The sequence below is a fragment of the Eleutherodactylus coqui genome, chromosome 3 (genome assembly GCF_035609145.1).
Source record: "Eleutherodactylus coqui strain aEleCoq1 chromosome 3, aEleCoq1.hap1, whole genome shotgun sequence".
In the NCBI taxonomy this organism is placed as follows: Eukaryota; Metazoa; Chordata; class Amphibia; order Anura; family Eleutherodactylidae; genus Eleutherodactylus; species Eleutherodactylus coqui.
This window is the reverse complement of record NC_089839.1, coordinates 15,528,348-15,551,221: the sequence shown is the minus strand read 5'-3', so window position 1 is coordinate 15,551,221 and position 22,874 is coordinate 15,528,348. Positions and strand designations below refer to the sequence as shown.

General features: G+C 47.9%; 1 protein-coding gene across 6 annotated transcripts in view; it reads left to right on the top strand.

Moving 5' to 3' along the window:
* The window catches only part of ENAH (ENAH actin regulator), an 80,254-nt gene extending 58,334 nt beyond the window's left edge, over window positions 1–21,920 (top strand). The window contains exons 5-14 of one of the 6 annotated variants that reach the window (XM_066595162.1): window positions 4,836–5,182; window positions 7,102–7,872; window positions 10,433–10,791; window positions 13,592–13,740; window positions 14,156–14,216; window positions 14,589–14,637; window positions 14,747–14,813; window positions 17,625–17,703; window positions 18,654–18,711; window positions 19,319–21,920. In XM_066595162.1, the coding sequence (XP_066451259.1) occupies window positions 4,836–5,182; window positions 7,102–7,872; window positions 10,433–10,791; window positions 13,592–13,740; window positions 14,156–14,216; window positions 14,589–14,637; window positions 14,747–14,813; window positions 17,625–17,703; window positions 18,654–18,711; window positions 19,319–19,356 (1,978 nt within the window). In that variant the 3' untranslated portion in view covers window positions 19,357–21,920. The remainder of the gene's footprint in view (window positions 1–4,835; window positions 5,183–7,101; window positions 7,873–10,432; window positions 10,792–13,591; window positions 13,741–14,155; window positions 14,217–14,588; window positions 14,638–14,746; window positions 14,814–17,624; window positions 17,704–18,653; window positions 18,712–19,318) is intronic. The other 5 variants (XM_066595163.1, XM_066595164.1, XM_066595167.1 and 2 more) reach the window with 5 other exon arrangements.
* The last annotated feature ends 954 nt before the right edge of the window (window positions 21,921–22,874 follow it).

Genomic DNA, 22,874 nt, shown 5'->3' with positions numbered 1-22,874 from the left:
AGGGGACGGGCGGAGCAGTTGGGAGGTTGGGGGGGACAGGTGGGGAGCGGCTAGGAGGGACGGACGGTTGGGGGACGGGCGTGGAGCGGCTTGGAGGGACAGACATTTAGGGGACGGGCGCGGAGCAGTTGGGGGATGGGACGGGAGGTTGAGGGACGGGCGGGGAGCGGTTGGGGGCTGGGACGGGCGGTTGACGGGGGCGGGTTGGGGGCTGGGACGGGCGGTTGACGGGGGCGGGAGGCGGTTGGGGGCTGGGACGGGCGGTTGACGGGGGCGGGCGGGAGGCGGTTGGGGGCTGGGACGAGCGGTTGACGGGGGCGGGCGGGAGGCGGTTGGGGGCTGGGACGAGCGGTTGACGGGGGCGGGCGGGAGGCGGTTGGGGGCTGGGACGAGCGGTTGACGGGGGCGGGCGGGAGGCGGTTGGGGGCTGGGACGAGCGGTTGACGGGGGCGGGCGGGAGGCGGTTGGGGGCTGGGACGGGCGGTTGACGGGGGCGGGAGGCGGTTGGGGGCTGGGACGGGCGGTTGACGGGGGCGGGAGGCGGTTGGGGGCTGGGACGGGCGGTTGACGGGGGCGGAAGGCGGTTGGGGGCTGGGACGGGCGGTTGACGGGGGCGGGCGGGAGGCGGCTGGGACGGGCGGTTGACGGGGGCGGGCGGGAGGCGGTTGGGGGCTGGGACGGGCGGTTGACGGGGGCGGGCGGGAGGCGGTTGGGGGCTGGGACGGGCGGTTGACGGGGGCGGGCGGGAGGCGGTTGGGGGCTGGGACGGGCGGTTGACGGGGGCGGGCGGGAGGCGGTTGGGGGCTGGGACGGGCGGTTGACGGGGGCGGGCGGGGGGCGGTTGGGGGCTGGGACGGGCGGTTGACGGGGGCGGGCGGGAGGCGGTTGGGGGCAGGGACGGGCGGTTGACGGGGGCGGGCGGGAGGCGGTTGGGGGCAGGGACGGGCGGTTGACGGGGGCGGGCGGGAGGCGGTTGGGGGCAGGGACGGGCGGTTGACGCGGGCGGGAGGCGGTTGGGGGCTGGGACGGGCGGTTGACGGGGGCGGGCGGGAGGCGGTTGGGGGCTGGGACGAGCGGTTGACGGGGGCGGGCGGGAGGCGGTTGGGGGCTGGGACGGGCGGTTGACGGGGGCGGGCGGGAGGCGGTTGGGGGATGGGACGGGCGGTTGACGCGGGCGGGGAGCGGTTGGGGGATGGGATGGGACGGGCGGTTGACGGGGGTGGGCGGGAGGCGGTTGGGGGCTGGGACGGGCGGTTGAGGGGGGCGGGCGGGAGGCGGTTGGGGGCAGGGACGGGCGGTTGACGGGGGCGGGCGGGAGGCGGTTGGGGGATGGGACGGGCGGTTGACGCGGGCGGGGAGCGGTTGGGGGATGGGACGGGCGGTTGACGCGGACGGGCGGGGAGCGGTTGGGGGATGGGACGGGCGGTTGGGGGACAGGCGGGGAGCGGCTGGGACGGATGGTTGGGGGAGCGGCTGGGAGGGAGGGATGGTTGGGGGACGGGCAGGGAGTGGCTAGGACGAACGGATGGTTGGGGGACGGCCGGGGAGCGGCTAAGATGGACGGAATGAGGGTCGGGCGGGGAGCTTGTCTTCTGCAGCCTCCGCTGGCAGCGCAAGGTGATCGATCATCTTGCGCCGTAAATGACACAACGATCGCTCAAGTCACTTAAGCGACATCTTTTGAGCGATTTATCGTTGCCTAAATCAGCCTTTAGTCTCCATCATTTCCCTCCTCCCCTTTCTTCAACCACAACATGGCAGACTCCTGAAGCTCTGCGATTCCACAATGTGCTGCCAGCAGATGGCGGCGGAGCTATTTATGGGCCACATTCCGTAAGTGCCTAATTATAGTGCCCGCACGCTTTCTCGGGCATCCCTCATTGTGCAACAAATAATCCAAGGAGGAGCTGAAAAATGTGTTTTGTCTTTTGATCTAACATCCAGGATTAATAATGGTATCTCATGCCAAAGATATTGACGTATGTAAGTGCGTCCATTGAACTAAACCCCGACACTCCTGACCTGTCAATCTGGCTGATCCTGGTTCCGGGAGTCCAACTCCTTATTGTTAGCAATGCTTCCTACATGCAGAAGCAGGTGCCCTCTGATATACAGCATGTCCCTTCTGTACACCACCAGTATATAGTATATTGCCCCATAGCTGGCTGTGACATGAATACATAGTACGCACGGCATTAGGGTGACTCAGAGCCGTACCCCTCCCCTCCATTCGTAAGCTTTGCTTGCACTATTTATAGTCGAGAAGTCACAGCGAAGGCTTCCACACACTTATAAAAAGGCAATGAACAGCACAAAGCAAGACTTACCGCCGCGCCGGTCAGCATGAAGCCCTATGGCTGTTATATTGTACTTCAAGGTAGAAATGGACCAAACGTGGATCGCTTTCTCCTGTAAGTACACCAAACAATAGAATGGGGCTTCACAAGGTGGGAGATTATATATATTTAGTAGCAGAACATTCAAGGAGCACATCGGTCGTGACGAACCTCTGGAAAAGCGTATGCTGCCCAGCTTTGCTCCATGAAGCTCGTTTTGTATAGAGCTTGGGCGTTCTCAGGCGCCCGGGTACATTCTGCTTGGTGGGTCATGGGTTCTGGGTCACATCGTATGTCATATATAATACAATAGTCTCTGGATTTACAGGCACCAGACGGTTGTCCTAGTTGCCATGGTGGTCAGTTGTGTTTTATGGGTAAATCTGGTTAGTTCTGGGTACATAGAAAAACCAAAGTATGTGCATAGCCTTCACATATGTAGATGCCCCATGAACGTTACTGATTTTGCCCGTTTTAGCCATGCCCATTGCTTAAAGTCTATAAAACCGAGCCTATTGCCATTCGGTCTCCGTACATATTAGCCGTAGAAGGGATCGTACAGAAAAGCTGCTCAGCCGGGAAGTGGTGAACCCATCGCAAGGGATTGTAGAGCATTAAAGCATGTGTTGGAGATGTCATACCTCCGGAATTCATGTCCGTATACTCTATACGGGCAACGTCCCGGGTTGGCTTGTCGTGGCTGAGCAACCCTGAGATCACAAAGTTTCATGACGAGTGTTAGCTGGAGTTTTGTAGCGCTCACCCCCCACCAGATATGGAGCCGTGCAAACCTGTTTCTTAAAGGGGGAATTTGAGATTAGAAAAATTGGCGCCATTCTAGTTTTCTGTGCCAATTCTGACGCAGCCGATCTACAAGAGTGGCGCGGCCTCTGATTTCGTACAATCCCATTACATAATAACCATCGGCAAACTTGGTGTAGAAGTCTTTCTACCCACATGCAAAGTACCAATTGTAGTTTGAAAGAGGAAATATAAGGATTTGGACGTCGATTACATGGTCTAAGCCCCTTCGGTTTTTCATCTTAAAGGGAATGTGTCGTTCATAAATGAGCTATTATATGAATTTTTATGTTAAACGGGTTAAAAATCGCAAAATGTTCTTAAGTTTTCTACGGCTGTCACAATCTATATTTCAAAAATACCTAAAACCTCTGCAGTTTTCACAGTGACCACTAGGGCAAAGCTGAAACTGTGTTAAGGCAGGGTTTTAGGAGTGAAGCAAGGGCTTTAAAGGGAATATTTCTTCTGGAAAATAACCTTGTAAAAATTAAGTACATGTTTTTAAAGGGTTTTTCCAGTATATACTTGCATCACCTGTCAGATGTTTTGGGGTAGATTATAAATAATCTCTGACAACCCCTTCTAAAGCTTTTTAAGAATTGGGTGGGTTTTTTCCCCTTAATTTTCTGAGATCTGTGTTTAAAAAGATTCCGAAAATCCTGCAGTTCTCACACTGACCACTAGACCTAATAATAGTCTGACACTTCCTGCTCTGTAATGAAAACTTCTCAGCAGTCATCTCATTATCGGGGGCAGGATTACAATTAGAGGTGACATCTCTATATACCGTAAATGACACAGGAACCACCATTCACAATAGGTGATGTCACAGCTCACCACCTCTCCCTCCCTGCTCAGATCACAGAGCATACCCACAACAGTCTCCCATCGAAGTCTATATGTGGTTGTCACTGCTCATCTCCTACCTCCACACAGTGTACAGAGCATGCCTAGAACACTCTCCCATAGAAGTCTATAGGTGATGTCACAGCTCACCTCCTCTCCCTCCCTTCTCAGATCACAGAGCATGCCCACAACAGTCTCCCATAGAAGTCAGTGGGTCCTCTCCTGTCTATTGTGTCTGTTGCCTAAAAGTTTTGCTGTAAAGCGTATCTCTAAATGCTATTAACGTTAAACGAAAAACTGACATTTAATATGTCAAAAATAGTCAATTTTAGCAGGATGGGCTAACTAATGTGTGTGGAGAGGCCACTTGATGGCAGATGGAAGGGCAAGGTTGGAGATGGATCGGTCACATCAGATTTCAACATGCCCCATCCTATACTGCCGCTGGAGATAAGCCACCATGCGAGGAGTCTGCCGCTGGCTTATTCCCCTCTCCCCAGGGGGCTGTAAGAAATAGTTTGCCGCCAGACAACTCCATCTACTCCAAACTTTTAAGGTAGAAAGGACCCCATTCCATCGGCCACGTTACAGAATCTAGTGGAAAGTCATTCGAGAGCAGCGGCGCCTGTTATGTCAGGAAGATGGAAGCCATCTCCCTGTCTGTATATTGTACGGAGGTGACGGTAGACTGTTTCGTTGTGTTTGCGCCAAGCACGGTCTTTCGTTCACTCTGACAAAAGGTAACTGGTTTTCTTCTTAAATATTAATGTCCCCTGAGCTGAGCGTTTACCCGGTCACCATGGTTTCTTTTATCTCCTCCGTAACGCCACTTCTCTCTTACTGTGTTCCCAGGCAGCTGCAGGAGCAGCAGCGACAGAAGGAGTTGGAACGCGAAAGGCTGGAACGTGAACGCATGGAGAGAGAACGCATGGAACGCGACCGGCTCGAGAGGGAGAGATTAGAAAGGGAGAGACTGGAGAGGGAGCGTTTAGAGCGCGAACGCCTGGAGCGTGAGCGTCTAGAGCAAGAGCAGCTGGAACGAGAGCGCGAGAGGCAGGAGAGAGAACGACAGGAGCAACTAGAGCGTGAGCTCCAAGAACAAGAGCGGTTGGAGCAAGAGCGACAAGAGGCAACACTACAGGAGCAATTAGAGAAGGAGCACCAGAAGTGGGAGCGTGAGAGGCGGGCGTCCAACACGGGTAAGAGATATTCCACCCAGGTACTCGCCAACACCCACTCACTCTTACACCAATATGCCACGCAGCAACAGAGACTTCACCTCGTTCTAATACAACCACATCTGGACCAACCCCAATGCGCCTGCAAATTGGTGCCTAGCTTTTTGGTAGTCCTTTAAATGGTACCTGCAGTCCATAGTACTTGTCATTGTGTATGGACTCGGGAAAATCTGAGTCTGGTTTATTCTCCTGTCATACGTGAAATATTACTTTGTTCCCGTTTCTGACTCTGGTCCAAGGACAGGAAGTGGGGAGTTAACTTCCCGGTTCAACCGCCGATCTGCCTGTTCCTGGGGCCCCTCTTCATATGTCCAAAATGGCTGCAATGATTTTTAGACTACCCAATGCACAATGCTTCTGTAAATTGAATGGCCGTTTGCATGTGTGACTACCATTCCATTTACTTCTATGGGATGGAGGGAGGTTTCCCAGCAAGCACATTGATCTCCACTCCGCCCCATAGAAGTCAATGGAACGCAAGGACGTCCCCCAAGCTCTGGAGTGGCTGTCGCGCATGGACACTGTTGCTACATTAAATTCAATGGGAGGGCTGGAGAGTCCAAGCCGTCAACTATCTCCCACCTATCCGCCTGTTCCTTGGGTACCTCTTCGTATGTCCAAGATGCCTGCAGTGATTCTTACTACCCAATACACACTGGGCACTGTGAGTGCATCGGTAGTCTGAGACCTCAAACGCTGCTCTGATTGGCCAGTGCTGCTCATGTGGCCAATCTGGAAGCAGCATGCAGGAACAGTGTGCATTGAATAGTAACCAGAGTGCCATGACCATGTTGGAAGAATGAAGAGGGGCCTTGGGAACAGGTGGACTGACCACTGAACTAAGGCGCCCTGCACACGGATGGAAATTCTGCGGTGGGATTTCCCGCAGAATTTCCGCCCGTGCACGCCTGCATAGGATTGCATTACAATACGCAATCCTATGCAGACAGATGCGATTTTTGTCCCCGTGAAATCACACGCAGTAAAACAAATCGCGACATGCTCTATTTCTGTGCGGGTCTCGCAGAGCCCCGCACAGAAATGTGACTCCCGGGCCGCTGGCTCCGCTCTGCATATCCGCCGGCAGCCGGCACATGAAAGAGCCGGAGCCGCGGGAGAGGTGAGTGCCGCACTGGTCCCTGCAGGGGCTCGGGTCCCGCTGCGAGAATTCTCACAGCGGGATCCGACCTGACCGTCTGCAGGTGGCCTAAGACGGGGACAGCACCAGGTAATATAATGCACTCTTATCGGGACCGGAGGGTTGTTTTTAATGTCCATTGTTTTTAAGCTCCCCAATGATGGATCGGAGAATGGATTCTAGCAGTGGTGTAGATCTGTGTAGAAGCAATATTTAGGATTTCCATATTGCTGGGTTTCTCAGAAATCTAATTGGTGCTTTGAAGGGAACTCCATGCCATTTTGGGCAACATCTTGACCCCCATTTGGCATATTTTAGGCTGGGATCATACCTTCCCGATGGCGCTCACTGGCCCTAACCAGGATCTCTGTATACCTTGGATGCATTTCCAGCGGTGCTTATAACATTTGCAACCTGCACAGATACTGGAATGTCCGACGCCAGCCTAATGGTTGGAGCAGGGAGGTGTCCCAGTTACGCGTTTTGCCGCATGTCCCGTCATTGATTGCAGGTAGACCCGTCCCCTTCCCGTATGCAGCGATGCCGATGTGTGGTCATGTTAGAGGTGATGTCTCTGTTAATGCAGTAACCTTTATCTAATCTTCTTATACTAACAGTAGATCTCATTGATTACTCTTCCTTTGAATGCTGGTTTGGTTGCTTCATTAGCTCCTTTTTTTTCTCTCTCTCCTTTTTTTTTGTCCTGTCTGTTGCCGTCTTTTTCCTCACATTCACACTCCAGACTCATCTTACGACAACTCATTATATAACACTCAACATCTAGATTACTCCACCTGTCAGCCTCGTTCATCATCTCCCATACCTTACGCTAAAGCCATTTCAGTCCCAGTCTCGTCTATATGTACAGACTCCACCACCGACTACGTCATTGTCACCTCCCAGGCCATTAACTCGACACCGCCGACGCCTCCCCTCCGTCATTCGGCGTCACGTTTTGCTACATCTCTGGGTTCTGCTTTCCATCCTGTCCTCCCTCATTATGCAACGGTTCCTCGGCCCATAAATAAAGTCGCTAGACCACCTTCTCCGGTGAACTCTGCACCTCCACCTCCTCCACCTCCCGTGAAGCCTATCTCCTGGTCTGCTTCTAATTTTGCTCCACTTCCTCCATCCCCTCCTGTCATGATCAGTAGTCCTCCTGGCAAGGCTACTGGTCCCAGGGCTGTCCACCTAGTGTCTGCATCTCAGCTTGCTCTCCTTTCCAATGCATCCAATGGCCATTCTGATACATCCTCATATGAAATGTCATGTCCTCCCGCACCTCCACCTGCTCCACCTCTACCATTGTTTCCACCCTTCTCCCTGTCCTCATCCCCTTCTCCGAGCACTCCTCTTGTCTCAGCACCCTCATCCCAGCCTGGTGTTCTGCCTTCTCCTGCAGCTTCCCCTGCCTCTGTTGAGAACTCTTTAATCTCTGTGCTGGGAGACGCCTGTGCTTCTCAGCCAGATTTGACCACAACCTCTCAGCCGATTGACCCTGCGACCCATCCGGGTAAGGCTTTCTGTCACTGCGAATAACTGACTAACCTTTGACATGCATTCATAAGGCTTGTGTTTTGATATAGTTGGCCTGAAAGTGTGCACTGAGGACTATATACAGTATTTCCATAGGGGAAGGGAGTGTTTTTTTTTGTATTTGCATATCTGTTGTCTGCACAAGTTTGGAGAACATCAATCTCCTACAGTCATGCCATTGGTTGTATTCTGCTGCCTACCCTCTGCAGTCAGGCATGCTCCTCAGGCTTCTTGCTTCCATTGGAGGTTGATGTTGGGAGTGGTCCCTGACAAAGCCTTCAATATGTTGGAATGGTCCCTGAAGAAGCTGCAGGCATACGCCACCAACCATTAACTCCTACTGCTAAAATAAAGTATGCCGCCCTAGCGTGTGCCAAAGGAGACCCGCTTTTTGCCCATGCTGGGTTAATGGGGGCCCAACAGATACATTTGGCTTGTACACCAGGAGCTTTCCTGACACACATGCTGAATTTGCAGTGAAAACAAGATGCAAACCTAGCGTTATATCTTGTGCCTAGGAATTTATCCACAAGGGATAGATGTCCGATATTGTCCGATATGGTCCAACCATCCTGAGTACAGTGTCCCCAAATGCTCCATGTGACCAAAGCGGCGGTGTGCATGTGTGACCACTCTTACCTCCACTTTTATGGAAGAAATGGAGATCAAGTGCATCGATCTCCGCCTGTTCCATAGAAGTAGATGGAATGGTGGTTGAGTATGCTGATACTTTTCCTCGGGTGTCAAGCAGACCATCCTTATTGGTGACTGAATTGACCTGGCTCATGAAGTTTGACTCTGAGCTGAGCTCCAAGTTACAGAGTTCGGCTGTACCGGCTACTTCCCGCCCCCATCATGCAGAGTGACAGCTCTCTCGCTATACTCAAAAGGTGAGGGCTTGCTGTCTATCTGCATAATGCAGGCGGGGAAAAGCCAGCACGGCCTGCCTTTGTGACTCGGGGCTCATCTCAGAGTCCAACTTCAGCGGGCGCTGTGAAGGGTAGAAGCCATCTGCAGCACAGAACAGCATCTTCTTTCACAGTGCCCAGGAGCAGGGCAGGAGACTAAAGGTACCTTTACACAGTACAACTGTTGAGCACCTCACCGCCAGACAGCCGTACCAGCGACTATAGCTCCTGTACTTTACAGATAGTTGTTCAAGTGAATGGAGGCAGAGCGGGCGGGGATCTATATATTGAGTAGAAAAATAGTTATGGCAGCAGAAAATAATTTTTTTCACCAAAAAGATATATATATTTTTTAACAGTAGTGCAGCAAAAGGTAAACTATATAAATTTGGTAGTGTCTTAATCGTACGGACCTATAAAATAGTCATTTTTGCAGTAATGTGTACGCTATCAAAACAAGACCCACACACTCATCCCTCCCCACCCTCCACCCCAATAACGTTTTTTTCCATTTAACTTCGCTGAAAAATACAGCTTGTCCCACCCAAAAAAAAAAGCTCTTGAAGAGCTACATCAATAGAAATATATAAATGTTACGATTTCGTGAAAACGAGGAGAAAAAACTGCCTGTTTTCATGGGCCCGATTCATCATTTAGTTTTCTGCATGCAGAAACTGGACAACGAATGAAAAGCGAACGAATTCTCCGTCTCGTTCGCCGGTCGGTCATTCATTCACACTGAGCAATAACAGTTCAGATTTTTGCTGGATCGCGGGAATCTAAACGATGATCGGCCCGTGTAAATGCACCTTAGCTCGTAGGTGGAAACCAATATGGCTGCTCTTTCCGTTAATTTACTGGTATAGGAGCAGTTTTTATATTTTGGTTGTGCCGTAAAGTGGTAATTACTGTTGCAAACACAACCATTATAGCAGCGGCCCTCCTCCTATAGCCAAAAAAAGACGTACAGTTGTGATGCAAAAGCAAACCAAACAGGAAAACGCGGCAGCACTCGGCCGGCGCTGAAATAAAGGCAAACGCTGAACTTTTGAATTGTTTTAAATTGCATTACATTCTAATAATTCAAAAAGTTCGTGTTTGTTTTCGTTCTTGGCGCCCTCTGCGGCATTCTCCTGCTTTTTATAGGCAGGCAGCGCCCTCTTGTGGCGGTTTAATATATTTTAGATCAACTTTTATTTTGTCAACGGCTACAGTTATTTAGGTCTATGGAAGGTATCATTAACCATTCTATGACCACATTTGACAGTTATGCTATACCCATCCTGGTGTCAAATCGCACTACGTAACACCTTTAAGTGACCATTATGATGTTTGCCCGCTAGTTGTCATTCTACCCCTAGTGCCAGAAACACTGTGACAATACTGGTGTATTATAGTTTTTTAGCCTAGGCCAGTGGTCCTAGACAGATGATACTCGTAGCCGCCTTCCTCTTTTTGGCTAATTTTACTAACAATCTTGTAGTTTTTTTTTCATAATTGGCGTTAATGTACGGTTTTAGCAGTCTATAATCTCCTCCATACCGTTAGTGTCTTATAGAATAGACCAGGCTTTAATGTGGACGACTTGTTACTATGATGATGATTTACTTATGCTCCTATTTCCTGTAGGTGTTGTTCCAGGACCACCAGCACCTCCTCCCCCTCCCCCTCTTCCTCCAGGTTCGAGTGGGTCTCAGACAACATCCCCTGCACCACCACCGCCTCCTTCCGCTCCTCCCCTTCCGCCATGTTCTTTACCACCGCCGCCTCCTCCCGCTCCTCCCCTCCCTACATCCTGTTCTGTACGACAACCTCTTCCACCACCCCCACCGCCGGCAACTACAGCTGCACCTCCTCCACCGGCTCCTCCACCACCACCCGCACCTCCGCTGCCATTTTCTATGGCTTCCGTAAGCTCAGAAGAAAACCGTCCATTATCAGGCTTGGCTGCTGCGCTGGCTGGTGCCAAATTGAGGAAAGTTTCGCGGGTAAGAGAATTCTGCATTTTGTGCCAAGAACACAACTTTGTTCGTATGCCCTATTTGGGTCTCCTGCTCGGGACTCCCCTCTAGGAGTCCTAATGGAGCGCCATTCTGCAAGAGCTGTTCCCATTCAGGTGGACTTTGAACATCCATTCATGTGAACGGCTGTCCTGTGATACTGCATGTCTCCTGCAGCAGGCGCAATGACAGGCCAGCTGCTATTGTCTCCAGCAAAATCAGCTGTTTGCCAATGGTCCCAAGAGCGAGGCCCGAGCAATCAAGTGCTTGCCCCAATCGCCTCAGCCTTAAAATGGTTATATCAGATGACATAGACTCTTTAAGGCGGTTGCCCATACGCCCAAAAAGTTGTATTAAAGTCTCTTAATGGCAGGATTGGAAGCTGCTCTGACCCTAGTCACATGACCAGTTTCATCCAGCGCTGCTGCAGCAACGGTGCGATATTCCATCTGTCAATTTACATTTGCTGCTCTTCAGGTAACTCTGCCCCTTAGATGGACCAGATGGCCTTCTCTACAATCACAGGCTCAGTATATTCCTCACCCGTGTGAACTCTTTTCGTCTAAGGGGGAGGCTACCTGGAGAGTACCCCGTGTGATTGGCAGATGACCGTTTGCCATTGCAGCAGCACTCGGTCAATAGTCACTAGTGACTAGGAAATTTATATAGTACCAGAGTTTCAGATGGCCCAATGCGCCACACAGCTCTGCTACATGCACGTCACACACAGCATTGCTACATATACATCACATACAACTCTGCTACATGCATTCTTCATACAACAGGGATGAAACGCAGCACAGCAGAGTCCTGAACACACTGATCAACCCCAGGTCATGTGACCCCAGACTCTTCCAACACAGGTGACTGATCACATGATGGGTGACATCACAGGTCCTGGAAGCACACGGCTGCTGTAAGTGTTCGTTAGTATTCCATCCCCTACAAACCCCCCGCAGCCTCAGTTGCTATGGAATGCTAACGAACACCTAGCCGGATAGCAGCCATGGACTAGCAGGACCTTTCATGTCAGTCATGTGGTCGAGGGCAGAGCATGTAACTCCCGCCCTTGGGATGGACCTTTTGATGTCACCATCATGTGATCGGGGCGGAGCATGTAACTCATGGATTGACAAGTGGTGGTTAGTATTTTGATGTGACTGCTCAGAGCAGAATTCCTACATAACTTTAAACCAGCTTGCTATGAATGAAGAGCTGCCACTAGAGATTTTGAAACATTTTTTTAGGTGAGTAAAAGACCCCTTTAAATGGGTTCATGTAGAGGGACAGCTCTCTCCTGGTTTGTATAGGAGGAGATGAGCTGTCACTCTTCATGTAGCAGGCGGTGCAGGCCCGCCCCCATGACTCAGAGCCCAGCTATTAGTCAAACTTCAAAGTTCATGTATTCTGAAACCTCCCCCAGAGTATCAGAATAAAACTTGTGGGGCAATAGTCTCAGGTTCATGCTGCCCCTGGATCAGATAGAATCCCTTTAACCCCTTAAGGACATGGCCCTTTTTTTTTTCTATTTCAATTTTTGCTTTCTCCACACCTTTCTCCAAAAAAATTGTAACTTTTATTTTTCCATCAATGTAGCTGTCCGAGGGGCTTGTTTTTTTTTTTTTTTTGTTTTTTTTTTGCGGGTGAAGTTGTGTTTTTTGATAGTACTATTTAATGTACTTAACTTGAAAACCTTTCTAAATGGGGCGAAATAGGGAGAAAATAAGCAACTTTGCAGGAATCTGAACGATTTATCGGCCTGTGTAAAAGGGCCAGCGCTTTGATAGGTCAGACTTTTGCAGATGCAGCAATGCCAAACATATTAATAGTTTTTGTTTTTTTTTCTTTAATCCTAAATATGGGAAAGGCGATCGTTGAATCACGGAGTATAATGCTATACCATAATATTGCTTTCTGACAGGCAGTCTATTAAGCCATGCCATAGGTATGGCTTGATAGGCAGTCAGCCCTGGGAGCCTTCTATGGTATTGCATTATTCGTGAACTTGTGATTGTTGGATTGCTCATAAAGTCCTGTGGGGGCTAAAAAAAAAAAGTTTTGAAAGTAATACGTTGGAAATTTTTTTTTTTTTGCATATTTATAATAAAAATCAAAACGACCTCCCCAAAACATATTTGGTATTTACGATCTATCAAAGTAACACATTATTTGTCCTCCACTGGTAATTATGCATTTTTTAAAAATGTTAAAAATTCTTTTTAGTCACCCCGAATCCAAGAAAAAAAATTGAATAAAAATTGATCAAATAGTCCTCTGTATTCCAAACTACCAATAGCAACTATGGGATGTCCTGCAGAAAAACAAGCCATCATATTACTATGTCCACTGAAAAGTAAAAAAGTTATGGCTGCCAAGATGTTGTGTGAAAATCTCCCCGAAGATTGCAGAATTGCGTTTTTTTCCCCCCCCCATCTCACTCCAAATTTTCAGTGTATTATATGGTATATTACATAGTAACATTGAAAAATACAAGTAGCCCTCAGACAGCAAAGGCGGTGGGTAAATAAGAGTTATGGTCGCGACTTCAAGGGGTTAAAGGATTTACACTGGATATAGCGCCATAATGTGACCCCAAATATCCCACACACACTATATGCTCACAAAGGTCCAGGAAGCTGAGATATGAGGCCTGTCGGGTGACTAGACGATAATCCCTGCATATTTCCCTATGCCTTAGCTTCCTAGACCGACCTCCAACCCCGAACTATATATAAACCGTATGTTATATACAAGGTGTGTGTGTAACGTGACTTTCTCTGTTGTGCAGTCCGATGATGCGCCCATTCAGAGCAGTGTAAGCCCTGCAGCCGCCGCAGGTACAGGCCCTCCCAAGACAGAAGCTAACCGTGGGAATGGTCCTCTTCCGATGGGTGGGGGAGGTTTAATGGAAGAAATGAGTGCATTACTAGCAAGAAGGTGAGTTATCGATCTGTAGACCAGCTTGGGACCTCCGTAGGACGGTGTCAATAATTGGCTCCTAGTAGCAGTTCTGAGGGTGAATAGATGGTGGGTGGCACGGGCCATAAATAATGATGTTGGCCCAGCGCGGGTCATACAGAAGGACTCAGATCTAATGTCACCCAGTGCATTCATGCTAAGTGGATACCTTGCCATACAGAAAGCCCCAGACAGTATGGCAAGCACAGGTCTTGCACCCCACATGTCTTGTACAAAGGCCACATTGGGGGGGGGGGGGGGGGGGTGATTTTTTTTTTCTTCCTAAGGAGGGTGGGTCTGATCAATGTGTTGCTGTCTCTGTAAGCCACTGCTGTAAATCCTATATTAATCAGTATACCTGCACTAACCGCCTTGTTTCATGTGCATTCTGTAGAAGACGAATCGCTGAAAAAGGACCGATCTTAGAGCCTGACGCAAAGGAAGACAAGATGGTGAGGAGTGTGAAAACATGCATGTTCTGAGTGCAATTGGGTGGTCAAATATTGGTGGGAATGGTATGGGGGTTTGGCGGAGGATCAGCTCTAGCCACAAGGGACTTGGAAACTGGCTAAAGCGATTCTTAGGTCCTGGGGACAAAACGTGTCCAGAGGCGGAGGAGTTGTATTACCTGGGGTCTTCTGTGCTCATTCTGCAGCCAATCCAGTTTTCTGGAGCCGCACCTTCCATCTTGGCAGGAGCTCTGCGGCCAAACTAAGATGGTAGTCAGACATTGCATACTGCATTCAGATTGGCCAGCACTGCTCATGTGAGCAGTACTGGCCAATCAGAATAGAGTGTAATGCTCATTTTTTGTATTTGCCCCACAGGAGGAGGCGGAGCCCGCACCTACTAAAACCCCCTCCACCGGTACACCAGGTGAGAATCACATAGGATTTAGCTTTTGTACAGGTTATGTATTTCAGCAAGAAAAACCCCCTGCTGCATTTATGGTTTTTTCTCATTATCCCTGTTTCTCATCTCACAGAACCTGCAAGAAAGCCTTGGGAAAGAACAAACACAATAAATGGTAGCAAATCCCCTGTTATCTCCAGGTATGGAAAAGATCAGGATGTGTTGCCTTTCTTAAAGGAGTCTCTCCACTTTAAAATTGCTTCACAAGCACTCTGGTTGTTTCTGACCCGGTCATGTGACTGCTGCAGCCAATCACTGGTCACCGGAGTCGGCAGCAGCCAGTAAAGACAGAGGTTGTGAAGCAATTTTAAGTAGTGGGGAAACCCATTTAAGATAGAAGTAGGTTGGTGGTTGAACAACAATGGTCTGTTTTCTCAGACACAGCCGTACACATTTTAGTCCATATTGGCCATATACGTTCAGTGACACCGAGCCACAGACAAGGGCTTTCTAAGAATGTTCTTTCAAAGGCAAGATTGTTTGTGGACGAATGACATCTGACGTTATGGAACATTGGGGAGGAATTTGGGACTTCAAACTGTTGAGAACTTTCCATCCACTAACACAGGGACTCGATGTAAGCCCTGGATTCATGGCTCATTATCTGGATGTTTCCCACCACCGGCGACTCCAGATCTCTAAGCTCCTAACTCGTTCATACACGTTCGATAGAAGTAGGCTGATGGTTGGACAAATGATCGTCTGGTTTTTTGGCTCGGCCATACATATTTTAGTCCATTTTGGGCTTTAAAGATGAAACTGGGCGTACATGTTCGGTGACACCAGGCGACAAAGGGTCTTTGTGGGAATGCTCTCTGAATGAACAACTATCTGACGAACATTTTAAGCGCAGACGACTTCCAGACGATGAAGGTCTGTCAGCAGTTAATTTAAAAGATTGATACCGTGTTTCCCCGAAAGTAAGACAGTGTCTTACTTTCTTTTTATCCCCAAAAGCCCCACTATGTCTTACTTTCGGGGTATGTCTTATATTGGAGTGACAATATAAGACACTCCAATACTGGAGTGACATGTGCAGGGGACGGCGCGGTGACGCCAGCAGTGACAAGTGCAGGGGACGGCGCGGTGACATATGGAGAGGGGGTCGGCGCGGAAGTGGGCAGGAGGCGGCGCTCATTTGGATCAGACAAAGGCCGCCTGCACACGAGCGGAAATCCCGCCGCGGGATTTCCGCCGCTGAAAGTTTGCATAGGAGTGCATTAAAATACTCACTCCTATGCAGACGGCCGCGGTTTGGCCGCGCGAAATCTCGCGCGGCAAACAAACCGCGGCATGTCCTAATTTTCTGCGGGGCACGCACTCACTCGGCCGCCGGCTCCGGTCTGCGCATGCGCCGGCTGCGCGGCAGCCGGCACATGAAAGAGCCGGGGCCGCCAGGCGCGGGTGAGTATGCGCTCGTCCCTGCAGGCGCTCGGGTCGGATCGCGCGGCGAGAATTCTCGCTGCCGGATCCGACCCGCTCGTCTGCAGGCGGCCAAAGGTGGCAGACGCGGTGACGTATGGAGGGGGGGGCGGCGCGGAAGTGGGCAGGAGGCGGCGCTCATTAAGATCAGAGGGAGGTGGCAGACGCGGCGACGTATGGAGAGGGGGACGGTGCGGACGTGGGCAGGAGGCGGCGCGCAGCTAGATGAGAGGGAGGCGGCAATACCCCCGTGTTTCCCGGAAAGTAAGACATATGTCTTTCTTTCGGGGGAAAGGCTTACATTGGCCGACCCCCCTGAAACCCCCGATACGTCTTACAATCGGGGGTGTCTTACTATCGGGGAAACACTGTAGTTAGAGTACCTGAACTTTGTTTTTCTTAAACGTACAGAATAGGCGATTCTTGGCATTTTTGCAATAGGTTTTATCAGCCAGTTCTGTACGTTTTTCATACAAAATCCTTCTAATGGAACTGAGAAATCCATCAGTATAACAGGCGTAATAGAGGATGCTCCATCCATATGTTTCTGTATTTATATAGAATTTATTCTTAATAGCCCTGTGCCCCCTATATCCCACCACTCGTGGTGTTTTACTTCTCTCCCCGATCACGTGCTGCCGTCCCCCAACGGAGAGAAGCCGTTCTATTCTGCACACAGCTTCTCTTCTCGCAGCGCTCGCTCCCTGCTGGATTTGATGGACTGACAGGCTGACTACAATGTCACAACCTGATGTACTACAGAGAACAATGTCTTGGTGTAACAACCTATAACGGCTGTGCTTTTCTCTTAGTCCCTCATATTATTACATGATCTTGGAGCCTCTGAGCTTGTAAATATAACTTTTCCAGTTGGCCAATACAGCTGTTACCTCTGTAACATGTCTATTTTTTTCAGGAGTATTTAAGATCACACTAGACTTATGAAGACTGCCTTTCCAATGTCGCTGTCTTTATTCTTACATGGGTTACTAAAAAACTGATTTAACTTTCTCTATTACGGGTCATCAGTATCAGATCAGTGGTGGGCCAACTCATGGAACCCTCTACAATCAGCGGATGAACACCACGGCCTATTTGGCCTGTAACGTGTCAACCGCTGGTCACGGCCTACGTGCAGCTCTATTCTTTTCAAGTGAATGGGATGGAGCTGCAGTACCAGAAGCTACCACCACAAAATGAATGGCGCTATGCATGCCTAGTATACAATTAAGAGGGAGCAGTGCTCTCCTGAATGTCATAGCTGATTGGTGGAGGTTTTGCAAGTCTTACCCCCACCCATCTCATATTGCTGACTCATTCTGAGGGTAGGTCATCAGTATATTAGCCCTGGAAAACCCCTTTTATTACCGGCTCCTGTAGCAGAGTGATGTTACAGTGCAGCTTCGGGGTATCGTGTGTGTTTGGAAACCTGATGTCCGTTATATATAGTCAGCTGGGTCCGTGTATCTGTGTTCTTCATGATGGCTGGCTGTAATTGGGTTAAATGTGATATTGCTTTGTTTGTACAGACCAAAGTCTACACCATCGGGGCAGCCAAGTGCCAACGGGGTGCAGTCAGAAGCCTTGGACTACGACAGACTGAAACAGGTATAAGAGGGCGACACTCCATGAGCCTGAGGTTTGGGATGCAGCGCCCCCGCTGGCCGCAGACTGTAAACTATTAGGGCTTGATAAATTACAAAACTTAGTTATCACAGATGAGAAAAATATTGCTATTCCCTTTTTTTTTTCCCTTTCAGCGTTGACTTTGAATTGTCAATGACAACTTTTTTTTTTTTAATGCGGCTCAGTACAATTACAATATGACCAAATTATTATAAATGATTATAATTTATTAAACAGAATGCAGTCGTACTGCAGGAGCAATCAAAGCATCGCATGTTGTAGTCCCCCAGGGGGGCTTAAAAGAAAAGTTAAAAAAAATAATCAAGTTTTATGAATTGTATAAAAAAAAAATGTAATTTTAAATCGCCCCCTCTTTTGCCATATCTATAATTAAAAAATCTAAATCACAAAATAAAAATACATATTTGGTATCGCCACATCCGTAAAAGTCCGATCTATCAAAGTAGTGCATTATTTACCCCGCACGATGAACGTCATCCGGAAGAAAAAAAAACGCCAGAAATGCACTTTTTTAGTCACCCGGTCTCTCAGAAAAAAAACACAATAAAAAGCGATCAAAAAGTCAGGACTTGCAGTTTATTATCCCTATTCCTGGCTATGACAAGCGGTGACTGATCCAGACTCCATTGACTTGTGTCCAGTTGCCATCGAAACCCTGTTTAGTGGGCGGCCCTGTTTAGTGGGCGACACTCCGTGAGCCTGAGGTTTGGGATGCAGCGCCCCTGCTGGCCGCAGACTGTAAACTATTAGGGCTTGATAAATTACAAAACTTAGTTATCACAGATGAGAAAAATATTGCTATTCTCTCTTTTTTTTTTTTCCTTTCAGCGTTGACTTTGAATTGTTTAGTGTGCGGCCCTTTTCTTAAGAATGTTTTTATATCTTCCCCCCCCCCCCCCCCCCTCTATCAGGACATTTTAGAAGAGATGAGAAAAGAACTAGCAAAACTGAAAGAAGAGCTCATCGATGGTAAGTGCAGTCCTTTGCTTCTACTCATTTGTACGGTTAAATTCCTTCTATCCGGAGTCTGCTAATCCAGGAATCGGCTCTTGCTTCCACCACAGATGTGTGGTGATCGGTTCTCTTTAAAGGGGTCGTACCTAAATAGACATCTATCCATAGGATAGGCGATAAAAAGTGGGGGTCTCACCGATCCCATTTTTCCCTCTTCCATGCTGCACCCACCCACCGGAAAGAGGAGATAGAATGTGCAACTGCTGCTCTTTTCTATGTTCAATGGGACTGCCGGAGATGGCCAAGCACTTGTACTACTTCTGTTCCCCATTGAAATGAATGGAGCAGCGCTGCGTGTGAGCAACCACCATTCAATCTTTACCTCACAGTTAGTGGGTGCTGTGAGCCTCTGCAGTGACGAGCAGAGGACGACACGAGACCCCCATTCTCAGGATTGATGGGACACGAGACCCCCATCAATCAGACTTCTATCACCTATCCTGTGCATATACAGTAGGTGATAAGTCTATTTTTGCACTACCCTTGTAACTACTAATTGTTGACGTACAGTTTGGTGTTTTTTATACTTTTTAGATAACTTTTGTTCTTTTTCTTATTTTAGCCATCCGGCAAGAGCTGGGAAAATCAAATAGTACATAGAAAAGACTGACGGGAGGTGGCTCAGCGCCCTGATTAGAAAGGACTTCTCCTTTTTCTAAGATGTTGTAAAGGAAGTCTTGAGAATCCTGCAACCTGGGAACCGCAAATAAAGACCTTTCAGAAACTTCAGTTTGGATGTATACCGAATCTCGCCTGGTTTTCTGCCTTTAAAAAAATTCCCCCACCCCCCCTTCTCACACCAAGAGCGATGGTCTTAAAGGAGAAAAAAAGACTGAACATTTATTATGCAGAAGTTCCCATTTCCTATTATTTTTAATATATTTTTTTCCTGTCCAATGAGCTTGCAGCACATAAATCCTAGAATTCAACCATGTCAAAAAAAAAATCATCGCCTATACCGCAAAAACAAAAGGGGAGAGAAGTGTCAGGTCTAGCAGGTTATCCAATCTTTCACTGCAAGTGTAACTCAGGTTCGTCTTCCTATGATATTTAATAGTTTTTGATTTTACGAGACACCACACACGTTGTAGAATGTCACTGTATTCTGGGTACCATGGTCCTTTTTGGTTTTTGTTTTTTTCTTGTTCTCGGAGAAGCCCGGTCACTGGTCCAATATTTAGGAGAAGTTAGGGCTAAGGGGCAGAGTGTTGCACATCGAGAGCATTTTAATTTTCTACCTATTTTTGGATATGTTGGCAGAGGACGGCTCTTGTTTCTGTAGTTTAGTTGAGGAGAAGCCGAGAATTTAGAAAAAAAGTTCTTAAATGAACACTTCCACCAAATCAGAAAAACAAAAATCTATTCCGGCTACATTTCGAGAGTTACTTTACTTTGCATGGGGAGAAAAACATTTTAGGGTCTCAGGACCTTCAAAAACAGTGCATGTTGCCTTTAGCGGGTTGTCCCGGGTAAGACGCCACTTTCTCCATTATCCAAGAAAAGCTTCTCTCTCTCGTTTAGGTTCTTTTAGCCTTTTACAGTGGCCATTTCTCGTAACCTGTCTTCTCCATGATGTCCCATCCTCATACGCCATAGACTCTGCTTTACTTTTCGCTCTTTCAATGGTGACGATGATGACGGAGTGGATTGTACTGAGGCTTTTTTCTGTTTTTGTTTTGTTCAATGTTGGGAGGGGAAAGAAGTTTGAAGTTTTTGAAAGTTCCTAGAGATGAAGGAACCCTTCAGAGTCATCCAACCGAAGTGATTCTGGTGGGAAATGTAAAATTCAGGAAGGACATCAGGAATGTTAAAGAGTCTTGGTTGGAATTGTGCCATATTCACATGGAGCCTCGGAGATCTTATCGATACGGTATAGTATTGTAGCTCATAAGAACAGAAACCTTCCCTAGTAAGTGCTGGACGCCAAAGCAAGACGCCTCTATAAGCTTTTTGAACATATGGACCTTTCAATGCTCTTCTGATACTCACTGAAGGACGTGGACTTTCCAAACCGAAAAAAAAAAAAATTTCAGCCAGTATCTCAGTGTGCAAGCAGCCACTCTCATCCATCCCCTCCGGAAATAAAAACTGTTCTGCATGGTACGAAGTAATGAAACTGTGGACTAATCCAGGACAGGCTTGTCCAGGACCGGCTCACGTGAGGATTCGTCATCTTCTCCTATCTATATCTGTTTAATACTGCAGACATTTCAACGACATTAAGAGAGTTCAGCAAATGTATGTGACTCCCACGTGTCGTCTGTCACCACTCCAGACTAAGCCAACGTTTTATTATGACGACAAGCAGTCCAAAGTATATAACAACCCATAACGGGAGGACGGACAGACCCTCCCATGTTTTTTTGAATGATACCGGTTTAATGCACTATGCGTTTTTGTGCCTTGGTCTAAAAAAAAAAAAAGAAAAACCTGATATTTCAGTTCTAGAGTAATCAATTGTCTCCATCTCGCATTCGCATCTCGTGTGGCATATCAGTTACTTTTTGTTTCCCCTTTGTCATCCCCCTTCCACCCCTAAGACACTCCTACCCAAACACTAATGGATACCCCCCAATTATCGACTCATTAGAGATTTCAGTTATTCAAATTTATGGAGAGGTTTGTTTAGTTTTTTTTTTTCCTTTTAAATTTAAGTTTTTCACAGGAATTTAATTTTTTTAAATCCAAGTTTTTTTTTAAAAAAATTACTGTAAAAGCTAATCATTTCAAGGGGGAGGGGTTATGTCTTGTTTATATTGGATGTCTTAAGAGTTTGCAGATATCCCACCCGCTCCAAGTGAGCTTTCTTTAGCAACACTGTGACCTAAGCTGTGATACGATACCCAAAGGGGGCTACAAAAAAAACACAAAATGATTAATTGCAATGAAACTGAATGTATAAAATCTGTGTGCTGGTGCTGAAATCTCTACTTACAATCATCCCGGTCATGTTACGTGTGTTCCATCTGAAGCAGGAGTCCTTTTACGAATGTCATCTGCCCCGTGCTTCTTGTTTTTACCATATTTAGATTTTTTTTTTTTTCTTTCTTGTCATCTCTATTTTTTACCTTTTTTGTTTTACTACATGCTAACTTTGTTTTTTTTGTTTTTTTTTGTTTGAGCAAATTAAATAAAATTGCAATATAAAGTTGTTGCTACCCTCGGTCTGATGAAGGCTTTCTAATCTTTGGACTGCTGGAAGTTTTCTGACAGGTTATCTTGAATGTGACTTAAGAAAAAAAAAAAAACTAATTGTGAATGCCCTATAAATAAGTTGCTGGTATCTCTTCTCAGAGGTTTACATAACGCTATCATTATTTTTCTAATTTTGAAGATACCTTTTACCAGTATTGAATACGCTCCAATAATGTAAGACTATGTAATATGTATAAATGAAGACTGTATAGAATCACAGTTGTGCGTGTTTATCTTACAATTGTGGACATTCGCCAAACGTTTCCATACTTTTGCCCATCGAGGGTTGAAATTTAAGGGGTTGTTCTGGAAGAGATGGCTGCTCCCAAAAACAGTTCCACTCTTGACCATAGGCTGCGTTTTGGTATTGCAGCTTAGTCGTCTTCAGGGATGCTGAGATGCAATGCCGGACGTGACCTGTGGACAAATGTGGCGCTGTTTTTGGAAGAAAGCAGCTATGGTTTGTAATCCTGGACAACCCCTTTAATTACAAGTCCAAAACTAAAAGTAACATCTCGATCCCTCCTTCCTAAAAGACTGTCACAGTGAAAGAGGAGTTGGTATTGATGTGGTCCATGGGGGTAATCAATGATACCAGCACTAAAGGGGTTTTCCAGGACTTGGATATTGATGACCCTATCTTCAAAATAGGTCATTAATACCAATCAGCTGCTTGTAAAGGCCTGGTATTCAGGTGCACGCCGTGGCCTCTTGACTGCATTCCAGACACAGCATCGTAGATTTCGTAGCGGTGGTGCCTGTATAGTTGTTATAGGCTGCGCTTTTGCCATGTGATAAATGACACATTACTGGCCTTTTCGAACAGTTGAGCAGCGGGGTCCTGAACAGCAGCACCCCGCTGATCTGGTATTGGTGGCCTATCCTGCCAATTGGTCGTTAGTGTTTTAGTTCCGAAAAACTCC